This window comes from Carassius gibelio, chromosome A22 (assembly GCF_023724105.1).
Source record: "Carassius gibelio isolate Cgi1373 ecotype wild population from Czech Republic chromosome A22, carGib1.2-hapl.c, whole genome shotgun sequence".
In the NCBI taxonomy this organism is placed as follows: Eukaryota; Metazoa; Chordata; class Actinopteri; order Cypriniformes; family Cyprinidae; genus Carassius; species Carassius gibelio.
Genome location: NC_068392.1, coordinates 21037279 through 21062587, shown reverse-complemented (window position 1 = coordinate 21062587; position 25309 = coordinate 21037279). Strand labels below are relative to the sequence as shown.

At 43.4% G+C, this 25309-nt stretch overlaps 2 protein-coding genes across 3 annotated transcripts; one reads left to right on the top strand and one right to left on the bottom strand.

Annotated features, from left to right (window-relative positions):
- Window positions 1-606: 606 nt before the first annotated feature.
- hps3 (HPS3 biogenesis of lysosomal organelles complex 2 subunit 1) lies at window positions 607-10708 on the bottom strand. Of its 2 annotated transcripts, XM_052539651.1 has the most exons (19): window positions 10369-10708; window positions 9448-9669; window positions 8290-8577; window positions 8029-8206; window positions 7872-7954; window positions 7600-7786; window positions 7401-7482; window positions 6234-6388; window positions 5959-6060; window positions 5416-5524; window positions 4037-4221; window positions 3798-3969; window positions 2810-3043; window positions 2549-2734; window positions 2261-2455; window positions 2047-2151; window positions 1350-1556; window positions 1138-1228; window positions 607-1052 (listed from the first exon to the last, which is right to left on the bottom strand). In XM_052539651.1, exons 1-19 carry the CDS (start codon window positions 10583-10585, stop codon window positions 940-942), a joined length of 3111 nt encoding a protein of 1036 aa, XP_052395611.1. In that variant the 5' UTR covers window positions 10586-10708; the 3' UTR covers window positions 607-939. The 2 variants fall into 2 exon arrangements, with proteins under 2 accessions (XP_052395611.1, XP_052395612.1); XM_052539652.1 differs by lacking the exon at window positions 5959-6060 and having other exon boundaries at window positions 10369-10707.
- Window positions 10673-23512, top strand: LOC127942498 (REST corepressor 3-like; the record flags this gene model as incomplete). The annotated part of the gene is given in 8 exon segments (XM_052538216.1): window positions 10673-10736; window positions 13897-13974; window positions 14063-14115; window positions 14178-14339; window positions 15826-15957; window positions 16056-16130; window positions 16255-16384; window positions 16387-23512. Coding segments are annotated over 8 exon segments (804 nt in total), but the record flags the coding sequence as incomplete, so codon positions are not given.
- Window positions 23513-25309: the final 1797 nt, after the last annotated feature.

Genomic DNA, 25309 nt, shown 5'->3' with positions numbered 1-25309 from the left:
TATATGTGTACTGAGTTTCATATTAATACGAGCAAGTATGTGTGAGCTATACATCAACATTTATGACTGTGTTCCAGGGGGCGCCATAGAGCCCCTGTGCCACGCCCGGGTCCCAGCCTCTGCAGGCTCCTAAAGGCCACAGATTCCAAAGTGTGCGCAAATTTTCAAGAGTTTTTGAGTATGTTAAGGACCCCAAAAGCCCCCACAACTTTGACGAAAAATATGAATACTAAACCCTAAATATCCAACTTCCTGTTGGGCGGAGCCTATGACATGCAGTACAAAAGTTGTTTGGTTTGATGAGATCTACATGTGTACCGAGTTTCGTGTGTCTACGTGCAAGTATGTATGATATATGGCCCTCAGTATTCCAGGGGGCGCTGTAGAGCCCCTGTGCCACGCCCGTGTATCAGTCTCTGCCCGGCCCTAATGGCCGCAGGTTCCAATGTGTGTGCCAATTTTCAAGACTTTTTAAGCATGTTAAGGGCCCCAAAAGCCCCCGAAACCTTGAAGAAAAATAATAATAATAACAAATAATCCTAAGGAAAACAATAGGGCTCTCGCCCTCCAGGCTTGAGCCCTAAAAATAAATCAATCAAAATCAAATGCGTTTAAAAAACACTTTTAATGTAATAATTGCACATCATTTCGTTATATATCTCAGAATATATTTTGATGTCTATATTTGTTCTGATAATAAAGAGGGTGCTTGTTTTTTCAAGTAAACTTATAACATTGCAGACTATATGAATGATTGTAACATACTTCCAATCAGATGATGTTCACAGCGGTCGCACATGACTAATGAGATGAACAAACTATTGTTTTGGCTATCAGCATTCAAAGCAGCAGGAAGACTGTAGATCCAGATCTGGTCTTTAAACAGGTTTAGTGTTGATTCTCTGATTGTCTAAAATACATGCTAACTGTCGTGAGATTTCACTGGCTGCACTGGAGTAGATGTGGCAGGAAGAAATGAGCCGCTCCATCATCGGGCAACAAGTCCAGGAACTCCAGCGGGTTCAGCTCCTTGGCCGCCACAACCAGAGTTTCTGTGAAAGAAAAGACAATGTTTTCATGAGCAGCGGACTTCCTTCAGTTGTGTTTGGACAGACAGAAGCATAAAACGACTGCTACCTTTGAGTGCTGAGAGGAGGACAGTGTTGTCCTTTCCTCCTGTCCTTATCCTGTCACAGACCTCAGGGAAAAGCTTCTGCCACCACAGAGACTGGACAGAGAGAAGAGTTGTGAGAAACAGAAAATGATTAACGTGAAAGAGTATCAAAGCACCGCTGATTCCAAACCTTTCTAACAATTTTCATTTATTTTACAACTATTTAGTGTGATACCAGTTTGTGGTTCTGCAGCTCATGGTTGGCGTAGGAGATGATGGCCTCTGGACATCGGTCTAGGAGTCTGTTGATGGAGGTCTCGTGCTGGCCCAGTTTGGTGGCACAGAGCAGGTGTATGCTGAGACCTGTGGGGTCAGAGTCGCTCAGCTGCTCCAGCAGAGGCAGGATGGATGAGACCTCCAGCGATGGGCCGCACAGCAGAGACTGCACAGAGAAGAGAAAAACACACCTTCCACTGACAAAGACATCAGGCTGAGGAAATGAGGACTGATTTGTCATTTTTTGGGTCAGCTGTCCTTTTAATGAACTATCTGGTGAGCTGAGGCTGAACGGAGCATCTGATGAAAGCCGAGATGCTTTAAACTATACGTCTTAACTATTTCTTACAAGTTACTTTAAAGCATGTTTCATGTTTAGAACATATTGGATTATGCACTTTCCCTGCAGCAGCTCATGTGTCCTCCTGTATTTTTCAGATGCGCTCATATCAAACTACTGTAGGCCCATATCAGTATAAACCGTATTTCCTCATACTATATCACAGGTAAAAAATATATATCGATATATTGTTAAAACATAAAAAAAAACTTTACTTCAGCTGATCCGGCTGCACTTCCTAGAGGTCCTTGCTATTCATTTACATAATTTACACTACTGTTGTTTACCAGAAAGAGGGAAATATATCAGTGCACACCTGTAGTTTGTGCAGGTCCTCCTGGTGGTGGGTGATGTTGAACTGGACAGGTGTCAGGATGCTCACCCACGGACACAACACCCCGTAATGAGAGCAGGAGTTTATCTGGACATGAACAGCATGTGATAGATTTAAACTGGAATGAGGGACATGAGAGTCTTTATACCAGATACCGAAAAACAAGCACTCTGGACCCCTTGTGTATCTTGCTCACCAGATCCTCAGCGGTTTTGAGGGCTTTGACGCTGGAGCGATCCCCGCGTGAGATCCGGTCGATATAGACGGATGTGAGACGAAACAGCAGCTCCTGGATGATGGCGTCATGAGAGGACGCTACTAACAGAGCCTCCCAGAAATCCACCAGTAACTGAGGACTGCTGTCAGCCTCCACGCCGTCCTTACACAGCTCCTGAGAGAGAGGTGAACACACACGGGCATGAGAACGACACAAACACACACACACACACACACACACACACATCTCTCTGTGTGCTGCATGCACCTGGAAGAAGAGATCGGCCTCCTCCAGTCGGATCTTGCTGTTCTCGTGCAGCGCTACGACCGCCGCCACCAGCAGCCCCTCGTGTGTGTGGTGCAGGTGCTGGGCCAGTGTGGTGGGCAGCACGGCCTTCCCCCGGCCGTGCAGCAGCAGTTTGGGCTCTTCTATGAAGCCGTACACTTGCAGCATCTGGAGACCACACAGTGTTTTTGAGTTTAGATGTGGTTCTTTGGCACAATAGCACACAATTTCCTGATGCAATACCTCAGCGTGGCGGTCCATCTGCTGGCTGTAGCTGTGCAGGTCCCCCTTGCGCAGGGCCAGCGAGGCCATACACAGGGCCAGGGTGATGGACGGGGCGCCGGACGCCTCCAGTCGTCTCAGGTGGGTCACGGCGCGGTCAGGATCGGCGTTCAGCATGGACGGGCTGCTCACCACATGAGGAAGCTGAGCGGGTTCAGCCACACTGAAGATCTCCAGGACTTTATCAGCCATGTCCTACAACACAGACAGCAGACAGCATGCACATTTACAGGTCAACCCTGAATAATGGTACACCAGTGTACACCTGTGTATGAATGAATGAGATTTGCCTAATTAAAAAAAATAAATCAATAAATATTTCAGGAGCAGTGCAAGTTAAGCTCAACCAACAGCATCTGACGTTACACTGATTGACACATAAATTAATTCAGACTCTTCCCTCAGGCTCCTTTACAGCAGACCATGGCTTTTAAAATTTGTTAAAATTCAGGACATTTGTAAGGGAAGTATTTACAATGAAGATAACTTTTAAAGACAACTTTTTTTCTCCCCTCAAAATTAAAGAGTTTGATTTTATATCTTCATTAAACGTACTAAAGTATAGAATTAAAATATTATCTGGACATTTGCACAAGCTGACAGTGTATCTTTTTATACCCATTGTTAGATGTTTTCTGTTATAAACTAGAGCGCTCAATAAAATTAAATTACTGATTTCCATATAGTTAGTCCCATTAGAATTCAATTCAATGATGCACAGCCTTTAACTATCATTTTGCATTATTGACACACTGTTTTTCCTAATGAAACACAATTTGCATATGCATAACCTGACAAGTAAACAGTAAATAAATATGTGAAAAATCTTTGATTGAATTTCAGAGCACATCTCATTTGAGCGAAGTGAAGTGCATTGCACTGACCCCATACTGGACTGAACGCTATCTCAAACATGTCCATCTGTGAGACACTGGCATTCCTTTGGTACCTTGCTAAGCTCCTCCATGGTTTCCTCATAGAGCGAATGCTTCAGGAAGAAGATGAATCCTTTGCCATAACCATTTGAGACGCTGCTCATGTTCCTCTTGATAACATCCGTCACAGTGAGGCCTGACATCTTATAGTATGGAAGAGCCAAGTGACAGTCCTTCTTCTCAAACCTGCAGATCAAACATGGTATCAGAGAAGGATATCTGCAGACACGGGTGATGATGAGACGCAGCTGACCTGCTGAAGCAGTCTCCTAAGTGAGCGCAGCTCTCCTGAAAGGCCTGCTGCAGCTGTGCTCTCTCGGCAGACTCACAGTCCTGCAGGAGCAGAGCCGTCCTCAGCAGCAGGTGACCCTCGCTCAGCAGGTGAACACAGCTCTGAGACGACGCGCTCGACTGCTCGTATCGCTTACTGTACTCCACCTGATCCACACACGAGAGGGACACTGACAACCTGCATGACTCCAGCAAAAAGATCTCATTTGGTCTCATAACAAACACACTTTTGTCTGTCACCAGTGCTGGGTAAAATACTGTAGTCCAGTACTGATGACAAATGACATCACCAAAACTGTAGTAACATGATATGGATTAGACATACTGATTACTTTCTGATTACTTTTGACTTCACCTGTTTATCTCATAGCCTAGAATGGGATTATATATATATATATATATATATATATATATATATATATATATATATATATATATATATATATATATATATATATATAGTTTATTTAGAAATGAAAATTTTATAGACATAAAATTATTAATAATTTACTGCCAATGTGTGAATACTATATAATCATGTAACCCATAAAGAAATAACAGTAGTCTGATTTTGAGAATTTAAAAATGTAATTTATTTAATTACGAGTATTTACTTTTAGGAATCTGATTACGTCATCTAGATTACATGTGAACAGTTACTACCCAGTAGGGCTGTGTGACACATCGAGTATGTTTTTTATATTATTATAATTTATTATATTAAAATATAATGCAATTAATCTGTGCTTGTGTTTATTTACTTTAATTTTTTATTCAGTGAATTCAACTTCTGCTATAAAGAGCATTATTTTTGTTTAAGATTGTAATGTTACAATTTTAGAAAGTAATGTGATTTTATCCCCTTTATTGCACACAATGGATAGCATAGCTTACTTTCACTATATTTGACTTCATTGCCTTTAATATAAACATTGTTTATTGAATAAAATTGGGATGGATGTTATTAGAAAATAAAAAATATATACATAATTATTAATTATATAGATATATATACTGTGTGTGTGTGTGTGTGTGTGTGTGTATATATATATATATATAAATTAATAATAATTATATTATTTTTTATTCCAAATAGATAATAGAAAATACTAATATATATAATGTATATTGCATTTCAGCCCAAAAACACAGAGATATGATTATTTGGGCCATATGAACCCAGCACTGTGTCACTCTTCACGTCAGTCAGAGACTCTTCTTCTGTCGATGTGGACAGTTCTTGGCCAGAATATAATATAGGACCTCTACAAAGGTTTGGCTGTCCACTCGTGTGTGATATCTGAATGTTTTTGCTCTATATGACAGCTGGAGATACTGTACTATTTCTCTGTAGAGCTGCAGAGTGGACACAGACGTGATGACGTAGAGGTTCCAGCCGTGAGCGCTGTCAGACGGCTCTGGAGGCTTGCAGACAGAGCTCTTCCTGGATCTGAAGAGCATAACAGTCATACATCACTAATGCATTTACTGCTCATGTTTAGCAGAGTTAAGATGCGGCCACATTTACAGTTTGCTGAATTTTAAGGGCGTAATCCAGTCATTTCTATTGGAATAACATGCTCTACATGTGTCAGTAACGGACTACTTCATTACAAGTACAATAAATTGCCGGGATTAGTTTAGCTGTGGCTGGTTCAAGTCCGTTATATACGTTTAAGGTTTATAAAAGTAAGAGGAAGTCCTGAGCCACAGAGAAAGCTTGCATCTTTTTGCAATGACTGGATTATCACATCTGAACAAAACGGAGATGTTAGATGGATTACGACCGGCCGCATGCAGGTATCACTCACAGCGGGTTAGGGGGAATTTTAGGGTTTGCTTCAGACAGGTCCAAACTTAGGATCATGCTAATCGCTAACTTACAGGAAGGACCTGGACAGAAGGTTTTCCAGGGTGGGCGATGAGGACGGCTCTAGACCTACAGCTACTAAAATGCCCGTCAGGGCTCTGTGTTCCCTCGATTCACTACAATAAGAGTTAAATCCCATTTACACAGCACACCACGATACAACTACAAACCAAACAGCATCATTCGTTCAACTTCAACTGAACCCAAATGAGAAACGCTCCCAAGGTGCTTTAGTAATCAGGATATAAATGTGTTGAACTGCAGTGATTGTGAACACACACACACATACGTGTTTCTGCGCGCTGTCCTCTCCGTGTCCTCTTTGCTGTCCACATCTGCTGCTGTCAGGAGAACGATCTGATTTCCGTCCTGACAGAGAAGCTTCAGGCCGATGAAGAGCTGGATCCTCAGAGCACACACTTCCATGGTGATGGGAGGACAGGCCTGACGGGATTCACAATGAAGATGATAGTGGCTCTAACCTTAGCTCTTTCCAGGGGTGCGGCTACATTAGCTTTTCACACAAATTTACCACACTGATCATCAACTGAATGGGGTTTGTTTTAAAAAGATTTCTGTAGAATAAAGGACTTCCACTAATGTAAGCCACCATGCTATTTAAAAAAAAAAAGATATGAATCAAGTCTCTTCTTCAGAGGAAGTGTCTGGGACACTTCCACCCCCCTAGCAATCGAACACCCGGTGTAAAGTAATAATAGCAGAGTAATAGCCACATGATGTATCATTTAAGTTTACAAAACAAACGGTGCAGAACAATTTTAAGGTTTTAACCCTACTTCCTACTGTATCATATCTGATACACAATACTCTAAAATATCAACATGATTAAGACTTTGCTGGAAAACCTGTTGTACACAATCACGCCCATGCCTTCTGTCATCTGACTGAGAGTTAGTTTATTAGCAAGTTACAGTAAATGGCTTTTAATATAAGTGTGAAAATATCTCTCTTCTTTTTTTTTTTTTTTTTTTTTTTACATCATTTGTCGAAATGCGATAATACATCAGGCTTTTGAACATATCATTGGGAGACATAGAGCGACAACTGATATTTATAGAGATCGGCCGATACATCGATTTACACATATTTTCCTCGATAATTAAGCATTTTACCATAATCGGTTATCGGTTTTGTAATATCGGATTAACCGATGAACTGTGTTCTGCGCAGGAACGCCACTGCAGCGCGTCTGTAGTTTTATGATGGATGCATGATCTTTTTTGAGCTTCAAAAACAGGGCCACCATTACCGCCATTATACAGCTCAGAAGAGCAAGGACATTTTTAATATAAATCTGATTGTGTCCGTCTAAAAGAGGAATATCAGAAACGAGAACATCATGGGCTAATTTTGATTTTAGTTAAACGACTGAGATTAAGGCATGTCACAGGTGAAAAAAGAGAATAATATTCAAAAACATGATGGCTTGGTTTACCTTCATGGTGGTGTCGATGTATGGGTCATCAACCCGAGCCGCCACAGCGCTGCATCTGACAGTGAAACACTGGAGAGCACTCCTACAGCAAACACAACCACAATCAACTCATCTGCTTCACCTTTTCACTCAATCCAAATGATATAAACTGCTTCAGTACAAACGTTTAAATATAAATGGAAGAGCTTGTCTGTCCGACCTGGTGATGATGTAGAGGAAGTGGTCACTGAGCACAGCCTGATGGGTCTTTTCTGGGTACTGGTAGGTGGACACGAGCTCCACTGTGTTCTTCAGGCTGTACATGTAGCCAGTGTTCGGCAAGGAGAAGAAAACAAACATACAAGTAGGTTCCCGTCCTTTGGAGATGGAGGCGTCTTCCCGTTTACCTGTTCAGAAGCAGGAGGAAACCATTCAGTCCAAAAGAGAAAGGGCTGAGGGCGAGCGGATGCAGCACACGCAGTGTTCACTTACCAGTAAACATGGGGTGGAGCTGCAAGGAATGCAAGTGTGTCTCCTCAACGCTGCAACCTTGAAAGAAATCCGGCGCAAACCGCCTAGACGGGGCAAACTAGAGAGGTGACATCTGACAGACAGAGAGCAGCTCTTCATCTATAGATGTTGACTATACCTGAACAAGACGTAGACCACACTCATGTCCCCTTGGCTCTCTGCCTCCATACCCGTCCACTCCAGGACTAAAGAGATGCCACACTCCTGCGCTTCGTTCCCCAGCATCTCCTGGTGCCTCGGGAACAGAAAGAAGTCCTCTTGTGCATGGAGCGGGCTGAATCCATCTTTTGCCATCTCTAAAACAAAAAATATGGAAAATCAGAAAATGAAAGCAAGCGTGCACAAGTACGCACACAGCCTGTGGCTCGAATTGTTTTACCTGCGTCTTCATCGATGCTGGTTTCACTCATGATATCTTCTGGCAGCAGTGTGTGCTCCTCTGCAGCGGCGCTGCTCTTCTGCCGCGGGGTGAGCTTTATCACCAGCACCTCCAGCTCTGTCTGAAGCGCTATGTATCCAGCACAGAAGGCCACCTGAGACGGGCTCCAGCCCTGGATGTGAAGAATCAGGACCCTCTCGAAGTCCAGCACAGAGAGCTGCTCGCTCAGCGTCTGACGCTTCAGACTGAAGACCACCAGACTCTTGGCACAGCCCACCAGAAGATCACCTGCCAAAGCAACGCAACAGGACTCAGCTGTGAAGTGAAGTATGCATTTTCTGTTTCTCTCTTAGTTAAATGTGCACAGAGTGAACTATAAGTAAACCACTGGGAGGTTCACTTCCTGATGAATGCAAACACTGAGACTGGTATGTTGACTTCATGGTTTGAGGGACATCCTGTTAAACTGGAGTGGTTAATGTTATTGATATAGAAAGCATCATAGAGACTTATGAGTGGCCACTTTTGACGTCTATGAGAACAGCTATGTGTTTTAGTTCAGTCGACGTGTCAGGGGAATGATTCGGTCGTTCCTGAGCTCTGTTCAACCTGTGGACATCAAGTGTTCACTGCTCACCTTCACACCTGTCTCTCAAGACAACAGAAACAGACGGCACACAAATATTTAATGATGTCTGAGCGTTTTTAAAGTTACAACTACAATCCCATTCAGAAATTTGTGGTCAGAGAGTTTTTTTTTTCAGCAAGCATTCATTAAATTGATCAAAAGTAAAAGTAAAGACACTTATTATGTTACAAAAGATTTCCGTTTCAAATAAAGGCTGTTCTTTTAAACTTTCTATCCATCAAATAATCGTGAAACATACAGTGTATCACAGTTTACACTAAAATATTGTGCAGCACAACTGTTTTCAACATTGATAATAATAAATGTTTCTTAAGCAGTAGATCATCATATCATAATGATTTCTGAAGATCATGTGACACTGAAGACTGGAGGAATGATGCTGAAAATACAGCGGAGCATCACAGGAATAAACTACATTTAAACAGATGTTCACACAGAAAGCAGCTGTTTTATATTCACTAAGCAGCAGAACACAGAATAGACAGAGTTTCAGTGTGAAGTGTGCTCACCGGTAAGACTGCAGCAGGCCATACACAGCGGCGGCTCGAACAGAGGGATCTCTATAATCTCCATCTGCTCTTTGGGAGTCCCTCGGAAGGACGAGCCCCGCAGGAGGTGACCCAGCAGACGCACCCCAACACGAGTCTTCTCCACAGCCTGGTACCTCCAGTTAGTGTAGGCCCGCAGATATGTGGCCTTGTTCTTCTCCTCGATGGTCACCAGGTAGTCCCCTGCAAACACAGACAAAACACAAACACGGTCGCACACATGAAGCACAATTAATGTACCATGGTACAAACATGAGAAACGCAGTAATAAGAGTACTCTCATGACTACGTTTCTTAAGTACTTTTAAAAATTGCACTTTAAATCATTTCTCATTTACATTTTTTTTACTTAAAATGCCATTTTAAATCATTGTTTTATTATAATCGTAAATAATCTGCTTTAAAGAAACACACTTATTTTGATGTGCTGACTATCATATTAGCTTACTTGATTATACTTTACAAGTACTTGATTATATTTTATATATGTATTGTGTTACTTAATATTACATTTATAGTTTACTTTTTTTAATATACTTAATTTCAAAACACGACATACAAGTTTCAATAGAAATTATATTAAATGGCTGTCAGTGCATTCAGCATCACAATTGAACAATATTTAAAACAAAAAAAAGTATTAAATTACATTTATAATACATTTTCTGTAGGTCAAAAAGCACTTTAAACTTTAACTGCATGCAAATAACATGCAATTAAGTGTCCGAAAACATGACATTCAGTAAACACTTCTGTACATTGTTTTAGAGTATATTATTTCCGTGATAACCAGACTCTTTTAAGGATGCTAAACCGAGTCGTGGGACACTGCCGGATGTCCCAGTACTCCGTGTACAGTCCTGCTGTGTTGCTGGCACTGACCCGCGGCGCAGTGGCGGATGCTGAGCACGGAGCCCATGCTGCTGAAGCGGCAGATGAGCGGACATCCCTCCCGCTGCAGCTCGTACGCCTCGATCCTGCAGCCTCCGGCGCTCACGACGAACAGCGCCCCGCCGCCGCAGCACACCAGCCCGGGCTCCTGCTCCGCCGACACGATGTGCTGGGACGCGAACGGGTGACAGTTATAGACGTGGACCATCTCTGCGGCGGGGCTAGGAGTCTACATGTCTGGGAAGAACCACGGAAGGACTGCAGAAACGAAGAATACGTGACAGAATAACAATTCGCACGACACTGGGATTTAAAGGGGGCGTGGTTTCACAGCCCGGAAGCGGTCTCTAATTGGTCAGGTGCGATCGGTCGAAATATCAATTTAACGTTTTAACTATTCATTGTGTATTTTTAATTTAGTTGCTATTTGCCCTACTCTCTTTCATTATTCAGGTAAAAATAAATTGTTAAGATTACTGCTGAAGCGTCACACAAAGCGGAGCGTGATCACGAGAAAGCTGTTACTTTTCTCAGCGCTGGTCAGGATGAACCAATCACAGTCGTTTGAGTTTATGTAGCAAGAATTTTTAAAAAACATTATATAAAGATGATGAGGCTTATTTTAATTTGTATACTAGGAACTAATTATTACTTTTAAAAGTTTTAAACGATTAAATGTGATCACGTTCAAATGTTGTACATAAGACAAAGATCGGCTAGAGATTTGAATGCGGGCTGATCGAGGACTGGTCTTCCAGAGCCGCTGAGCGCCACCTGAAGAGCTCGTCATAATCTACACGAATGAGCTCAACAGTCTGATCAATATCACATGCCTCGCAGTCTTGTGACGATCAGCACATAAACATTAACACCGTGAAACCTCGGTTCATGTTTATGAATGGAAAGTTAAAATAAGCAGTCTACTAAACACGTGTGTGAATCAAATAAATAGCAAACTGTAGCCTACTAATTAGAGCATACATTGGTTTTCATACCCTGTCTGTTGAGAAACTTGGATTTTGAATGGTTTTACGTTGTTTATTGTTTTCCAGTGTGTTATTTTTGGACGAAATTTGTCACAATTTACTCCAAACATCTGTATACGTTCTCCTTGGGAGATTTTTTAAAATCATTTTATTGTCCATCAAGCGTGATTTACTGTATTTAAACCTAGCTGTAATAAAAAATTAACTTCCCCCATCTAATTCAATAAAAATGAGAAGCATGTGATTCATCCCAACGCAGTAACACCTGATGAGAAGTCTTGTGTTTTCCTTTTTGCATTTGATTTATTGTGAATAAAAATTACTTCTTATTAGTTTGATGATTTGGTATAATTAAATGCATTTATATATTTATGTTATGGATGAGATTCGGACAGGCAAACGTAGATCTATTCGCCTCGTGCCAAAACTACCATTGTTCTATGTTCTTCTCGCTAAAGGACGTGGACGCTCCCCTCGGGGTAGATGCACTGGCTCAGTGCTGCTGTATGCCTTTCCTCCCCTGTGCCTGATAATTCCTACACTGGCCAGGGTGAGAGGGCAGGGCCTGTCTCTCATTCTGAAAGCACCCAGGTGGCCCAAAGCACCATGGCTGGCGGAGATAATCCATCTGTTATATGCTGAGCCGTGGCGCCGCTTTTTCCACAATTAAGGTCTACTTGGCTGCGATTTCGGCCTGTCATGTGGGCTTTGAGGGCTCAACAGTCGGGCAGCATCCTCTAATCCGCAGATTTATGAAGGGTGCCCGTCGCAGCTTGCCAGTCATCAGGAGGACTGTTCCTGAGTGGGATCTCTCCATGGTGTTGGAGGCTCTGTCTCAATATCCTTTCAAACCTCTTAGAAGTATTTCCCTAAAGCTGCTGTCCCTCAAGACAGCTTTGCTCTTAGCCTTGGCATCAGCCAAATGTGTCAGTGAGCTACATGCACTTTCGGTTCACCCCTCGTGCACTAAATTCTCTCTTAGTGGAGATATGGTTTCCCTTAAGCCTAATCCGGCCTTCATGCCGAAGTGCTTCCCTGCGTTCACTTCGGAGGTGTTGGAGCTGTCCGCTTTTCACCCTCCACCTTTTTCCTCCCCGGAGGATGAGAGGCTAAATGCTCTGTGTCCCATCCGTGCTTTACGAACATATATGAACAGGACCAGTGCTTTCCGGAAGAGCGTCCAGCTCTTTATTTCATGGGCACCCCCTCATGAAGGGAATCCTATTACTAAGCAATGCCTCTCACATTGGCTTGTGAATGCTATAGCTTTGGCTTATGAATCAAAGGGAATGCAGCCACCAGGGGACATCAGAGCTCATTCCACAAGGGGCATTGCCACCTCTTGGGCTTTGTTTAGGGGAGTGTCGCTAAAGGACATCTGCTCCCCTGCCAGTTGGGCTTCTCCTCATACCTTTGTGCATTATTACCGGCTGGATGTCACCAGTATCTCGGTAGCACATTCGGTTTTAAGGGTGGGGTCTTCTTGGCCCTTCGCTGCAACCCTGTTAGAAGTGATGAAGGAGTGAATGGGCTGGCTGGCCATGTACATCCCTGTCACTAAGCATGTTTTTACAGTCCTTTTCTGGGTGTAATTATGTGCACATTGGTTATCATGTGTGTGGTGCAAAAAAAAAATCATGTGCCGCATATGCACAGTAGTCACGATTGTGCATCAGTATTGCAGGTTCATGAGTATGGGACGTGTCAGGCACCGCCTCTTAGGGGTGACCGTCCTTCTCTGGCTTTCAGAACCTCACTGTGAGTGTATTGGACAATCGGGGAGCTGTCCATGTCTCTCCCATAGGTGGTTCTCGAACACGAGATGATGAAAGAGAACAATAGGTTACTGTCGTAACCCCGGTTCTCTGAAACATCGAGTGGAGAGATCCACCAGCTTTGCCCCGCTTGCCACACGAGAAGTGAATATACTTACTGGAGAATAGCAGCGCTGCAGCCATTATTATACCACTAGGTAAGGGGGCAGGGCCTTACCTGGCATTGGCTGTGCGCTTCTGTCTGTCTAGCCAGACTTGGTGCAATTGGATGCTTCTGCAGAGGTCAGGTACGGATGCCCTTCCCATAGGTGGATCTCTCCACTCTATGTTTCAGACAACCGGGGTTACGACAGTAACCTATTGTTTTTTGCTAATTTATTAATCACCTTTTTAAACCTTAACAAAAAGTTCAATAACGTCTCAAATTTCCAAAGTTTTGTGTGCTATTCAGAACTGAATTGAGAATGGCTTTTAAATTACTATTTAATTAATAGATTTAGCTAAGTGGGGTACAAAATTGAAAACGGAATCTGATTTATCCACTGAATACATCTTTTGTGTCTTTATTCCCAGAATGTTTGTGAATGATTACTCTAAAAATAGGTTTAATTTAGAAAGCAGAATTAAAGTATTGTATTTGAATTGTAACATAGTTTTACATTTGAAGGAATATGTTAATTTTAGTGTATATTATTTTATAATTAATTTTATTTATTTTTTTACACTTGTAACACTCACTTTTTGTTGTAATTTTATAGGCTCCACAAAATTCAGTGATAAAGACAACGGTGGCATGTTGGTCTGGTCTCCACATCACACAATAGTTGACTCTAAATGTAAGTATTTGCGGTTTCTTTTTTGTCATTTAATTATTTGGAGAAAGCATCATGCAGTTTATTCGTGTCTGTGTTATTTTCCCCTTAGTGTATGAGTACATTGCGATTGCGAAAGAAAAGCATGGCTATAATGAGAGTGCGGTCTTCAACGATCACTTGTTTTCAGTGATCACTAATGTGTGTGTGTCTTCTGTGCTCCACAGGCTCTCGGCATGCTCTTCTGGCATAAACACAGCATCGAGAAGTCCCTTGCTGATCTGCCGAACTTCACACCCTTCCCTGATGAGTGGACGGTGGAGGACAGGGTGTTGTTTGAGCAAGCATTCAGTTTTCATGGGAAGAGCTTCCATCGAATCCAGCAGATGGTGAGTCTGCACTGCTAGTGCATGAGAGATAATGTAAACAAAAATAGTTTTTGCGTTGGGTAATTTTTAAAAAGTACCAATATTTACCAACAATTTCTAATAACCATAATGCAGAGATAATTTTCTCATTTATTATTATTGTTATAATGCATCCAGGTTTGTGTGTGTTTTTTTTATTATTATTATTTTTAGTTAATTTTAAATTTTAAACAATTATTGTATTGTTATTGTAATACAGTAATTTTTCATAGCATTTATTTTATGCTAATTTAAATTCAAGACAGCAAAACAAATATTGCTCATTGTAATAATATATAAATAATATATAAAAAATAATATATATATATATATATATATATATATATATATATATATATATATATAGATAGATAGATATAGATATAGATATAGATATATATATAGATATATATATATAATGCAAATTTATATGAGATTTTATTCTATTGGCAAGGCTTATATATATATAAGCCTTGCCAATAGAATAAAATCTCATAAAAATTTGCGTTAAGGTCATGTGCATAATTATCATAGTTACAGTGTCGAATTAAATTTGTAATTATACAGTATACTTATTTAAACCACTGGACAAAACTTAAATAATTACGATTTTTGTTTTGTTTTTATGTTTGTGAAAGATTTATCTTAATACTGTATTCAGAAATAATATCATTATTATAATATTTTACAGTAATAAATACTAATATTATAAAATATAATTACAATTTAAAAAAAAAAAACTATTTTCCATTTTAATGTTTTTAAATATTTTCTTTTCTTTGAAGCAATGCTGTAAAGTGTTACATAAATAACCATTCTGTTTAAATGTAGTTTATTCCTGTGATGTGCAGCTGTATTTTCAGCATCATTCCTCCAGTCTTCAGTGTCACATGATCTTCAGAAATCATTCTGATATGATGATTTATTATAAATGTTGAAAACAGTTGTGCTGCTGCTTTCAAATAATTGCTGTTCATTAAACATTTCCCGTTGTTTCTATTGAAGAATCCAGAAAAAAATGCATTCGGTTTTAGACCAAAAACCAATAAGATAATACATTATTAATAACTGAATATCAAATCAGTATATTAGAATGATTTCTGAAGATCATGTGACACTGAAGACTGGAGTGATGATGCTGAAAATACAGCTTTGATCACAATAAACTACATTTTCATATTTATTAAATCGAAAACAGTTCTTTAAATTAATAATATTTCACTGTTACTGTTTTACTGTGTTTTTGATCAAATAATTGCAGCCTTGATCTCTAAAAAATAAAAATATTATTAATGTAAAATGTAATTCACTTTTTTGTTAATGGCATTTTATTTTGGTATAAACGTCTCTTTGTGAGATTCACCCTCTTGAAGTCATCAGATACGTCTCTTCATAAAACCTGGCAACATCATTATTTACAATGTTATATTTTACCTTAAATATTCTTGATTTTGATAATTGATTGTAGTTGCCAGACAAATCCATATCCAGTCTTGTGAAGTACTACTATTCGTGGAAGAAAACGCGGTCCCGGACGAGCCTGATGGACCGACAAGCACGAAAGCTGGCGAACCGGAGTAATCCAGATGAAAGGTCATCTGTCTGTTCACTTGCCTCGTTTCTGATCTTTGAGCTCAATTACAAGATGATTCAAGTTTTTAGGGTTTCTAGTATTTTTATTTTTGACTTAATATTGAGGAAGAGATGGAAGACACCAACCCTGTTGAGGCCAACGACAGCGACTATGACCCTACGAAAGAGACCAAGAAGGAGGTAATGTCAATTTGTTATGAATGCGTATTTAAATTATTTCATGTATTCAAAGGTATGTAAAAGCTGTTTATATCTCATCTTTTTCCAGTGTCTCAATGCAGGGGTTTGTTTTTCCTCCTGACAGAGTCCTGTAGAGCCTCCGATGCTGAGCTCCAGAATTGCTCTGGGACGGAGAGAGCACCAGACGCTGCAGCACCGTCACCACAGCCAGCGCTCCAGGTGCCGCCCTCCCAAAGGCATGTACCTCACACAGGAGGCATGGTGGCCGTGTCCAGCTGCTCCAGTGCTGTTAACTCTGTCCTGCATCAGCTGGACATGGAGCTGGTGTCCCTGAAGCGACAGGTGCGCCAGGAGTCTCCGAAATAATCACAACGATGGGGAACACATCATTTTGAAAACGATGAATGCCAGACAAAGCCTGTGAAGACTATTTTTTATGTTTTCCTTCCCCTTCACACATTTATCTGATATCAACAACAATTTAACAAATTATTTAATACATTTCCACAATACACATATTCACTGAAAAAGATATAAGCGGAAGCTCTTGCTTATTTATCTAAATTTTTCTACATATAAAAAAATACATATCAAATATTGATCCAATAATTAAATTCAAACTATAGTTTTCTGTTGTATACCCATTAATGTCTCAGGTTACGAATGTAATCATGGTTCCCCGAGTAGGGAACGAGACACTGCGTCCTCTAGGGGTTGCTTTGGGGAACATCTCATGACCCGTGTCTGAAGCATACATTGAAAAAACATCAACTTGTTGGCCGGCGACAGCCTGTGACGTCACTACCGGCACGACTATAAACAGGCACCGGGAGAACACATCATCCACTTCTTTGTCTGAAGCTTGCAGCCAAAGCACGGCAGGGAGGTAGAGGACGCAGTGTCTTGTTTCCTACTCAGGCAACCATGGTTACATTCGTAACATAACACGTTCCCTTTCAAGGGAACTTTGAACTGCGTCCTCTAGGGGTCACTATGAGGAACAGTATACCCACACCGCCATGCTGAGGGGAGTGCAGGCCAGAATCGTGGTGAACATGAAGTACCAACTCTACCATTTCCATGGGAGTTGCCCCTGCGACGTTTAGATGGCTGTCTGTGACAGCACCCCTTACAGCCGAAGGCCTAAGCTAAACTTAATTGTTAGGGCCTCGGCCCGGGGTAGAGCTGAAGACCTGGAATCAAGAAAGATTTCTTTAAAGGTAAACGGCTAAGAACCTAGCCTTTTATACTAAGTCTTGCCTGTCACACAGGGGCTACCTCTAGCTTTTGCATAAGCTTGCTGAAAGAGCTGTCTCAACAGATCTCTAGTAGCAACACCCTGCTTACATTGGTATCCGATGATACATGGGTAGAGTGGAGCCCAAGATTAACAGGGCTATTACCAACTCAAGAAAGGGCACGAAGCAACCGCCCTCACCATATAGAATTTTCGAAAGAACGCAGAATACTAGTGTGCAAACTTACCACAGTGTGGATTTCAGAAAGTGTGCAAAAACTTCACGTGCACACTTACCATAGCATAGATTTTCAAATACTGTTCTAAGGAGGGGTTCTCGTGGCACTCTGATAGAGCAGCTCATAGATGGAATGGTGCATCTCAAAACAGTATGATTGAGAGTCATCAACTCGATCTGTGGAAATAATACTGGAGCGCTCTGGGGAAAACAGAGAACTCTGAGTAGCGCACTCATAGGTGACCCTTCTTGGAAAAGGGGAGCGCTGCTAAACTACCGCAAGAATTGCCCAAATAGCCCCTCATTTAGAGGGAAACGCTGCTTGAAGTGTATAAACAATGCACACTGGCTGAATGGAGCCCAAGGAACCAAGGTCTAATCATCTCAAGAAAGGGAACAAGGCAGAGCGTAACCCTTACCGTACAGGATTTCAGAAAGTGCACTGCAAAGAAACACAAAGAAGATTAGTACACACATAACCACCAGCAATTTAATACATATATACATACATACATATAAGTAAATACAGAATGGACCATACTGACCCACCCTGGTTCTTGCGCTGGAGCCCCGCTCAAGGGGCGCCTCCTTTTAGTCAGGACCATCAGTAAGGTGGTTGCTATGAACTTAGAACCAGCCAAAAACATTATAGGCCCAGCATAGGAGACTGTTATGTGAGAGGTTTCCACCTATCCTCGATCAGGTGGAGAGCTGGTTTTACAGGGGATTTAGGAAGGGGAGGATAAAGGCAGATGTAGAAACCCTCAAAGAGAACGAGTAGATGGTAAGTATCGCTCTGATTCAGATGAGAACGCTGATGCCTCATCTGGAGAACATCCCTTAGATTCTGCTTACCTCCTTGTGACCCACGATTCCTGGGGGGGCTTGAGTCGCGATACTAGCCTTCTGTAATGAAGGAATGAAGGATCTGAAAGTCTTCAATCTTATGTGCCCTCCAGAAGTTTGTACTCTGCAAGTGAACGATGCCTTGTGGTGCCATCCCAAAGAAGTTCAAAATCACTCTCACAGACCTTCTCCTGGACTGTGCCCTGCTGGTGGAATGACCTCCCAATCTCAATTCATACAGCTGAGTCTTTACTCATTTTCAAGAAACATCTAAAGACTCCTCTTTTTCGCCAGCACTTAACCAACTAATAATAGGACTTTTCTTGTCTTTCATATATTAAAATAATAATAATAATAATAACCTTGGCTATGTGTTCTGTACTAGACTAACTGAGACTTGTCATAGCACTTATATACTGTTGTTGTTCTCTTGTTGTTCTGATTGCTTCTATTGTTCTCATTTGGAAGTCACTTTGGATAAAAGCATCTGCTAAATAATTAAATGTTAAGTGTAATGAAAGCAGCATAGCATGCCTTCATCGCCCTGAACCTCTCGATCACCATCTCAACGGAGATACCGAAAAGTTCGGAAGGCGATACCTAAGCATTTGCAAAGAAAGTCTTTTCTTTCTTCCCGATGTCTGCCAGGTTCATCCACAGACGTCTCTCTGCTGCCACCATGGCTGCCATAGTCCTGCCCATGGCGGAGGAGGCCTGCTTGGTAGCACGGAGAGAGAGATCTGTGGTGCAGCGCGACTACTTGATCAGGAGAAAGGCCCTCGCCTCTGTCCAGGTCTCTTAGCAGATCAGTCTTATATGCTTGAGGCACCACCATTGTGTGTAATAAAGCCACAGCTTGACCTGCTGCTACGTATGCCTTGCCATTTAAGTGAGATGTATTTCCTGAAGGGGGTTAGATGGCGAGGAGGGAGATTAAGAGAGGATGCTCTTTCTACAAGGGGGCATTCTCCCATAGCCGTTTTCGCGCATCGCCTCGATGTCAGTACAACTCTTATGCCGAAACTGATGGATGCGAGAAGAAAATGGCCTCTTCCATTTCTTTTTATCTCTGTATGGAAATCAGGCAGAAATGGAAAACTCACCTGAGCTGGAGGGCTATGATCAGAAAGATAACGCTCATCGAGGTGGTCTCACGGCGTCACCTTGTTAGCGCACTCTCATGGCAAGTCAAACTTTCGGCATCCCGTCCGACACGCCCTCCTCCGCTCTACACTGACTCTCTCTCTGTTGGGCATCCCGTCTGACATGCCCTCTCTGCTGGGCATCCCATCCGACACGCCCTACTCTGTCTACACTGACGCCCTCTCTGCCGGGCATCCCGTCCGGCACGCAATAAACTGATGCCCTCTCTGCTGGGCATCCCCTCCGACACGCACTACACTGATGCCCTCTTTGCTGGGCATCCCGTCCGACACGCCCTCCTCCGCTCTACACTGACTCTCTCTCTGTTGGGCATCCCGTCCGACACGCCGACCTCTCTGCTGGGCATCCCGTCTGACATGCCCTCTCTGCTGGGCATCCCGTCCGACACGCCCTACTCCGCTCTACACTGACGCCGTCTCTGCTGGGCATCCCGTCTGACACGCACTACACTGATGCACTCTTTGCTGGGCATCCCGTCCGACATGCCCTCCTCCGCTCTACACTGACTCTCTCTCTGTGTTGGGCATACCGTCCGACACGCCTACCTCTCTGCTGGGCATCCCTTCTGACATGCCCTCTCTGCTGGGCATCCCGTCCGACACGTCCTACTCCGCTCTACACTGACGCCCTCTCTGCTGGGTATCTCGTCCGACACGCACTACACTGATGCCCTCTATGCTGGGCATCCCGTCCGACACGCTCTCCTCTGCTCTACACTGACGCCCTCTCTGCTGGGCATCGAATCCGATACGCCCTCATCTGCTCTACACTGACGATCTCTCTGCTGTGCATACCATCCGACACGCCCTCCTCTGCTCTACACTGACACCTCTCTGCTGGGCATCCCGTCCGACACGGCCTCCTCCGCTCTACACTGACGCCCTCTCTGCTTTGCATACCATCCGACATGCCCTCCTCTCTATGCTGATGCCATCTCTGCTGGGCATCAAATCCGATACGCCCTCATCTGCTCTACACTGATGCCCTCTTTGCTATGTATATCGTCCGACACGCCCTCCTCTGCTCTACACTGACACCTCTCTGCTGGGCATCCCGTCCGACACGTCCTCCTCTGCTCTACACTGATGCCCGCTCTGCTGTGCATACCGTCCGACATGCCCTCCGCTCCACACTGATGCCCTCTCTGCTGGGCACCGAATCCGATACGCCCTCCTCCGCTCTACACTGATTCACTCTCTGCTGGGCATCCCATCCGACACTCCCTCCTCTGCTCTACACTGACACCTCTCTGCTGGGCATCCCTTCCGACACGCCCTTCTCCGCTCTACACTGATGCCCGCTCTGCTGGGCATACGTCCGATACGCCCTCCTCTGCACTACACTGATGCCCTCTCTGCTGGGCATACGTCCGATACGCCCTCCTCCGCTCTACACTGATGCCATCTATGCTGGGCATCAAATCCGATACGCCCTCATCTGCTCTACACTGACGCCCTCTCTGCTATGCATACCGTCCGACAAGCCCTCCTCTGCTCTACACTGACACCTCTCTGCTGGGCATCCCGTCCGACACGCCCTCCTCCGCTCTACACTGATGCCCGCTCTGCTGGGCATACGTCCGATACGCCCTCCTCTGCGCTACACTGATGCCATCTCTGCTGGGCATACGTCCGATACGCCCTCCTCCGCTCTACACTGATGCCATCTATGCTGGGCATCAAATCCGATACGCCCTCATCTGCTCTACACTGACGCCCTCTCTGCTATGCATACCGTCCGACAAGCCCTCCTCTGCTCTACACTGACACCTCTCTGCTGGGCATCCCGTCCGACACGCCCTCCTCCGCTCCACACTGATGCCCTCTCTGCTGGGCACCGAATCCGATACGCCCTCCTCCGCTCTACACTGATGCACTCTCTGCTGGGCATCACGTCCGATACTCCCTCCTCTGCTCTACACTGACACCTCTCTGCTGGGCATACGTCCGACATCCCTCCTCCGCTCTATACTGATGCCCTCTTTGCTGGGCATACGTCCGACACGCCCTCCTCCACTCTACATTGACGCCCCTCTCTGCTGGGCATCCCGTCTGACACGTCCTCCGCTCCACACTGATGCACTCTCTGCTGGGCATCACGTCCGACACTCCCTCCTCTGCTCTACACTGACACCTCTCTGCTGGGCATCCCTTCCGACACGCCCTTCTCCGCTCTACACTGATGCCCGCTCTGCTGGGCATACGTCCGATACGCCCTCCTCTGCGCTACACTGATGCCCTCTCTGCTGGGCATTCGTCCGATACGCCCTCCTCCGCTCTACACTGATGCCATCTATGCTGGGCATCAAATCCGATACGCCCTCATCTGCTCTACACTGACGCCCTCCCTGCTATGCATACCGTCCGACAAGCCCTCCTCTGCTCTACACTGACACCTCTCTGCTGGGCATCCCGTCCGACACGCCCTCCTCCGCTCTACACTGATGCCCGCTCTGCTGGGCATACGTCCGATACGCCCTCCTCCGCTCTACACTGATGCCATCTATGCTGGGCATCACGTCCGATACTCCCTCCTCTGCTCTACACTGACACCTCTCTGCTGGGCATACGTCCGACATCCCTCCTCCGCTCTATACTGATGCCCTCTTTGCTGGGCATACGTCCGACACGCCCTCCTCCACTCTACACTGACGCCCCTCTCTGCTGGGCATCCCGTCTGACATGCCCTCCGCTCCACACTGATGCCCTCTCTGCTGGCCATACGTCCGACACGCCCTCCTCTGCTCTACACTGACACCTCTCTGCTGGGCATCCCGTCCGACACGTCCTCCTCTGCTCTACACTGATGCCCGCTCTGCTGTGCATACCGTCCGACACGTCCTCCTCCGCTCCACACTGATGCCCTCTCTGCTGGGCACCGAATCCGATACGCCCTCCTCCACTCTACACTGATTCACTCTCTGCTGGGGTTCCCGTCCGACACTCCCTCCTCTGCTCTACACTGACGCCCTCTCTGCTGGGCATCCCGTCCAACACGCCCTCCGCTCTACACTGACGCTCTCTCTGCTGGGCATCCCGTGTGACACGCCCTCCTCCGCTCTATACTGACGCCCTCTCTGCTGGGCATCCTGTGTGACACGCCCTCCTCCGCTCTATACTGACGCCCTCTTTGCTGGGCATCCCGTCCGACACGCCCTTCTCCGCTCTACACTGACACCTCTCTGCTGGGCATACGTACGATACGCCCTCCTCTTCGCTACACTGATGCCCTCTTTGCTGGGCATACGTCCGATACGCCCTCCTCCGCTCTACACTGATGCCATCTATGCTGGGCATCAAATCCAATACGCCCTCTCTGCTATGCATACCGTCCGACAAGCCCTCCTCTGCTCTACACTGACACCTCTCTGCTGGGCATCCCGTCCGACACGGCCTCCTCTGCTCTACACTGACGCCCTCTCTGCAAGGCATCCCATCCGACACGCCCATCCATTAGCCATTCTCATTCGGAATACTAGAAAAGATTGTTTTAAACCTGTATATATTAGTTATGTAACATTCTATTTATTTAATCTTTTTTTTATTCTAGATTTAGTAATCATGTGACAATGTTGTACTTTGTCTTGAATATATTGTGTTCATTACTATCTGTTATTATGTAAAGGCAGACCTCTGTAAATGGTGTTTGACTGTCATTCTGTTGTTCATCTGTGTTTGTGGTTGATTACTGTGTTGTGTCATTTTTACGAATTTCATATTTTTATATTTGGTGCTACAGACTGACAGAAAATCACCTGTCTGAATCCTCTTGCCATCAAAGTGCTCTTATATAATCTCATACTTAATTGCTAATGAAAAGCATAGAAACTCCTTACTGTCATACTTTTATTTTTTTTAACTGGACATGGATACCAAAAACTACAGTCAGGTCCATAAATATTGGGACATCGACACAATTCTAATCTTTTTGGTTCTATACACCACCACAATGGATTTGAAATGAAACGAACAAGATGTGCTTTAACTGCAGACTTTCAGCTTTAATTTGAGGGTATTTACATCCAAATCAGGTGAACGGTGTAGGAATTACAACAGTTTGTACATGTACATCCCACTTTTTAAGGGACCAAAAGTAATGGGACAGATTAACAATCATAAATCAAACTTTCATTTTTTAATACTTGGTTGCAAATCCTTTTCAGTCAATTACAGCCTGAAGTCTGGAGATCAATTAGACATCAGCGTACGCTGGGTTTCATCCCTGGTGATGTAAAAGAGATTTTTAAGAGAAAGAAGTGGAATGTTATGCAATGGCCAAGTCAATCACCTGACCTAAATCCGATTGAGCATGCATTTCACTTGCTGAAGACAAAACTGAAGGGAAAATGCCCCAAGAACAAGCAGGAACTGAAGACAGTTGCAGTAGAGGCCTGGCAGAGCATCACCAGGGATGAATTACTTTTGGTCCCTTAAAAAGTGAGATGTACATATACAAACTGTTGTAATTCCTACACCGTTCACCTGATTTGGATGTAAATACCCTCAAATTAAAGCTGAAAGTCTGCAGTTAAAGCACATCTTGTTCGTTTCATTTCAAATCCATTGTGGTGGTGTATAGAACCAAAAAGATTAGAATTGTGTCGATGTCCCAATATTTATGGACCTGACTGTACTTTAGTCCCTTTTGATTACAAAACACGTATTTTTATAATAACAACCTTATTCATTCCGATTGAATTGGGATTGTTTATAAACCTGTCTGACTTGCAGGAAAGTGTGAATGATCCACATTTTCCAACCAGCACTAAGCTGACCGGTGCACTAAGCTGCCTCTTTAGTGATGTGTCATTTGTTAATCAGACTTTAGCATGTACAGTAGCATTACCCTTTTTCCACCCTGTAAAGTGCAGGATCCTGAACTGGGGATCAGAGATCAGTTGATCAGATCGTGGTTTAGTGCACATCATTTTCCAGTTAAAGGTCTATTTAAACCTTTATTCTGAAAAGATGTTTACATAATCCACAGCTCTGAATATTACTGTGTGCATGTAATAAGCATTAACAGAATAAACAAATCTACATTCGTTCCCCTTTATTCTCTTCTGGAAACTATGGGGATCCTCTTGCCATTTAAGTTTTTGGTGATGTTCTTAATATTACACAATAACATAAGAAGAAATGTGTCATGACATATTTTTTAAAGCTATTTCTTCTTCGTCAAATGTTAATTTAAGAAGTAGTTTTGCTCCAATAATATTTCGCATTAATAGATTCCTCCTCACAGCTGTATAGTCCAGCATTACCTTTGTTTGGGTGTGCAGATGTTAACTCACAATGTTTTTAAGGTATTTATGGGACTCAAAATGCTGCTTATAATAGACACACGGCCTTATTCAGATTTCTAAAAACCAAAATGTTAATCTGGTTATGATGGTGTTAAATGCTTATACACGACAATTACATAATCATAATATGACTGATTAATAATGGAATATTCTTGTGCATGCAAACAGTCACTGTGTAAACACTTTTCACTTCTGTACCATTTTGATCATTCATAATTTCTTATTTTCTTGGTAGTTTCTTAGAAGTCTTTTGAAATCTTAACTAGATTTTTAATATGTGTAGCAGTGCTCCTGGCACATATTATTTTTATTTATTTATTTTTTGTACTGGTATGATTATTTCATCAGAAAAAGTGCAGATTCTACTGTATGCAGTTTGGTTGCATATT

Excerpts from the sequence above, each read along its gene's own strand:
- hps3 (XM_052539651.1), bottom strand. The coding sequence starts at position 10,585 with ATGGTCCACGTCTATAACTGTCACCCGTTCGCGTCCCAGCACATCGTG. Across the intron at positions 8,207-8,289 it reads CAGCATCGATGAAGACGCAG|AGATGGCAAAAGATGGATTC; the intron begins GTAAAACAATTC and ends TTTTTGTTTTAG. Across the intron at positions 1,229-1,349 it reads AGCTGCAGAACCACAAACTG|TCTCTGTGGTGGCAGAAGCT; the intron begins GTATCACACTAA and ends CTCTCTGTCCAG.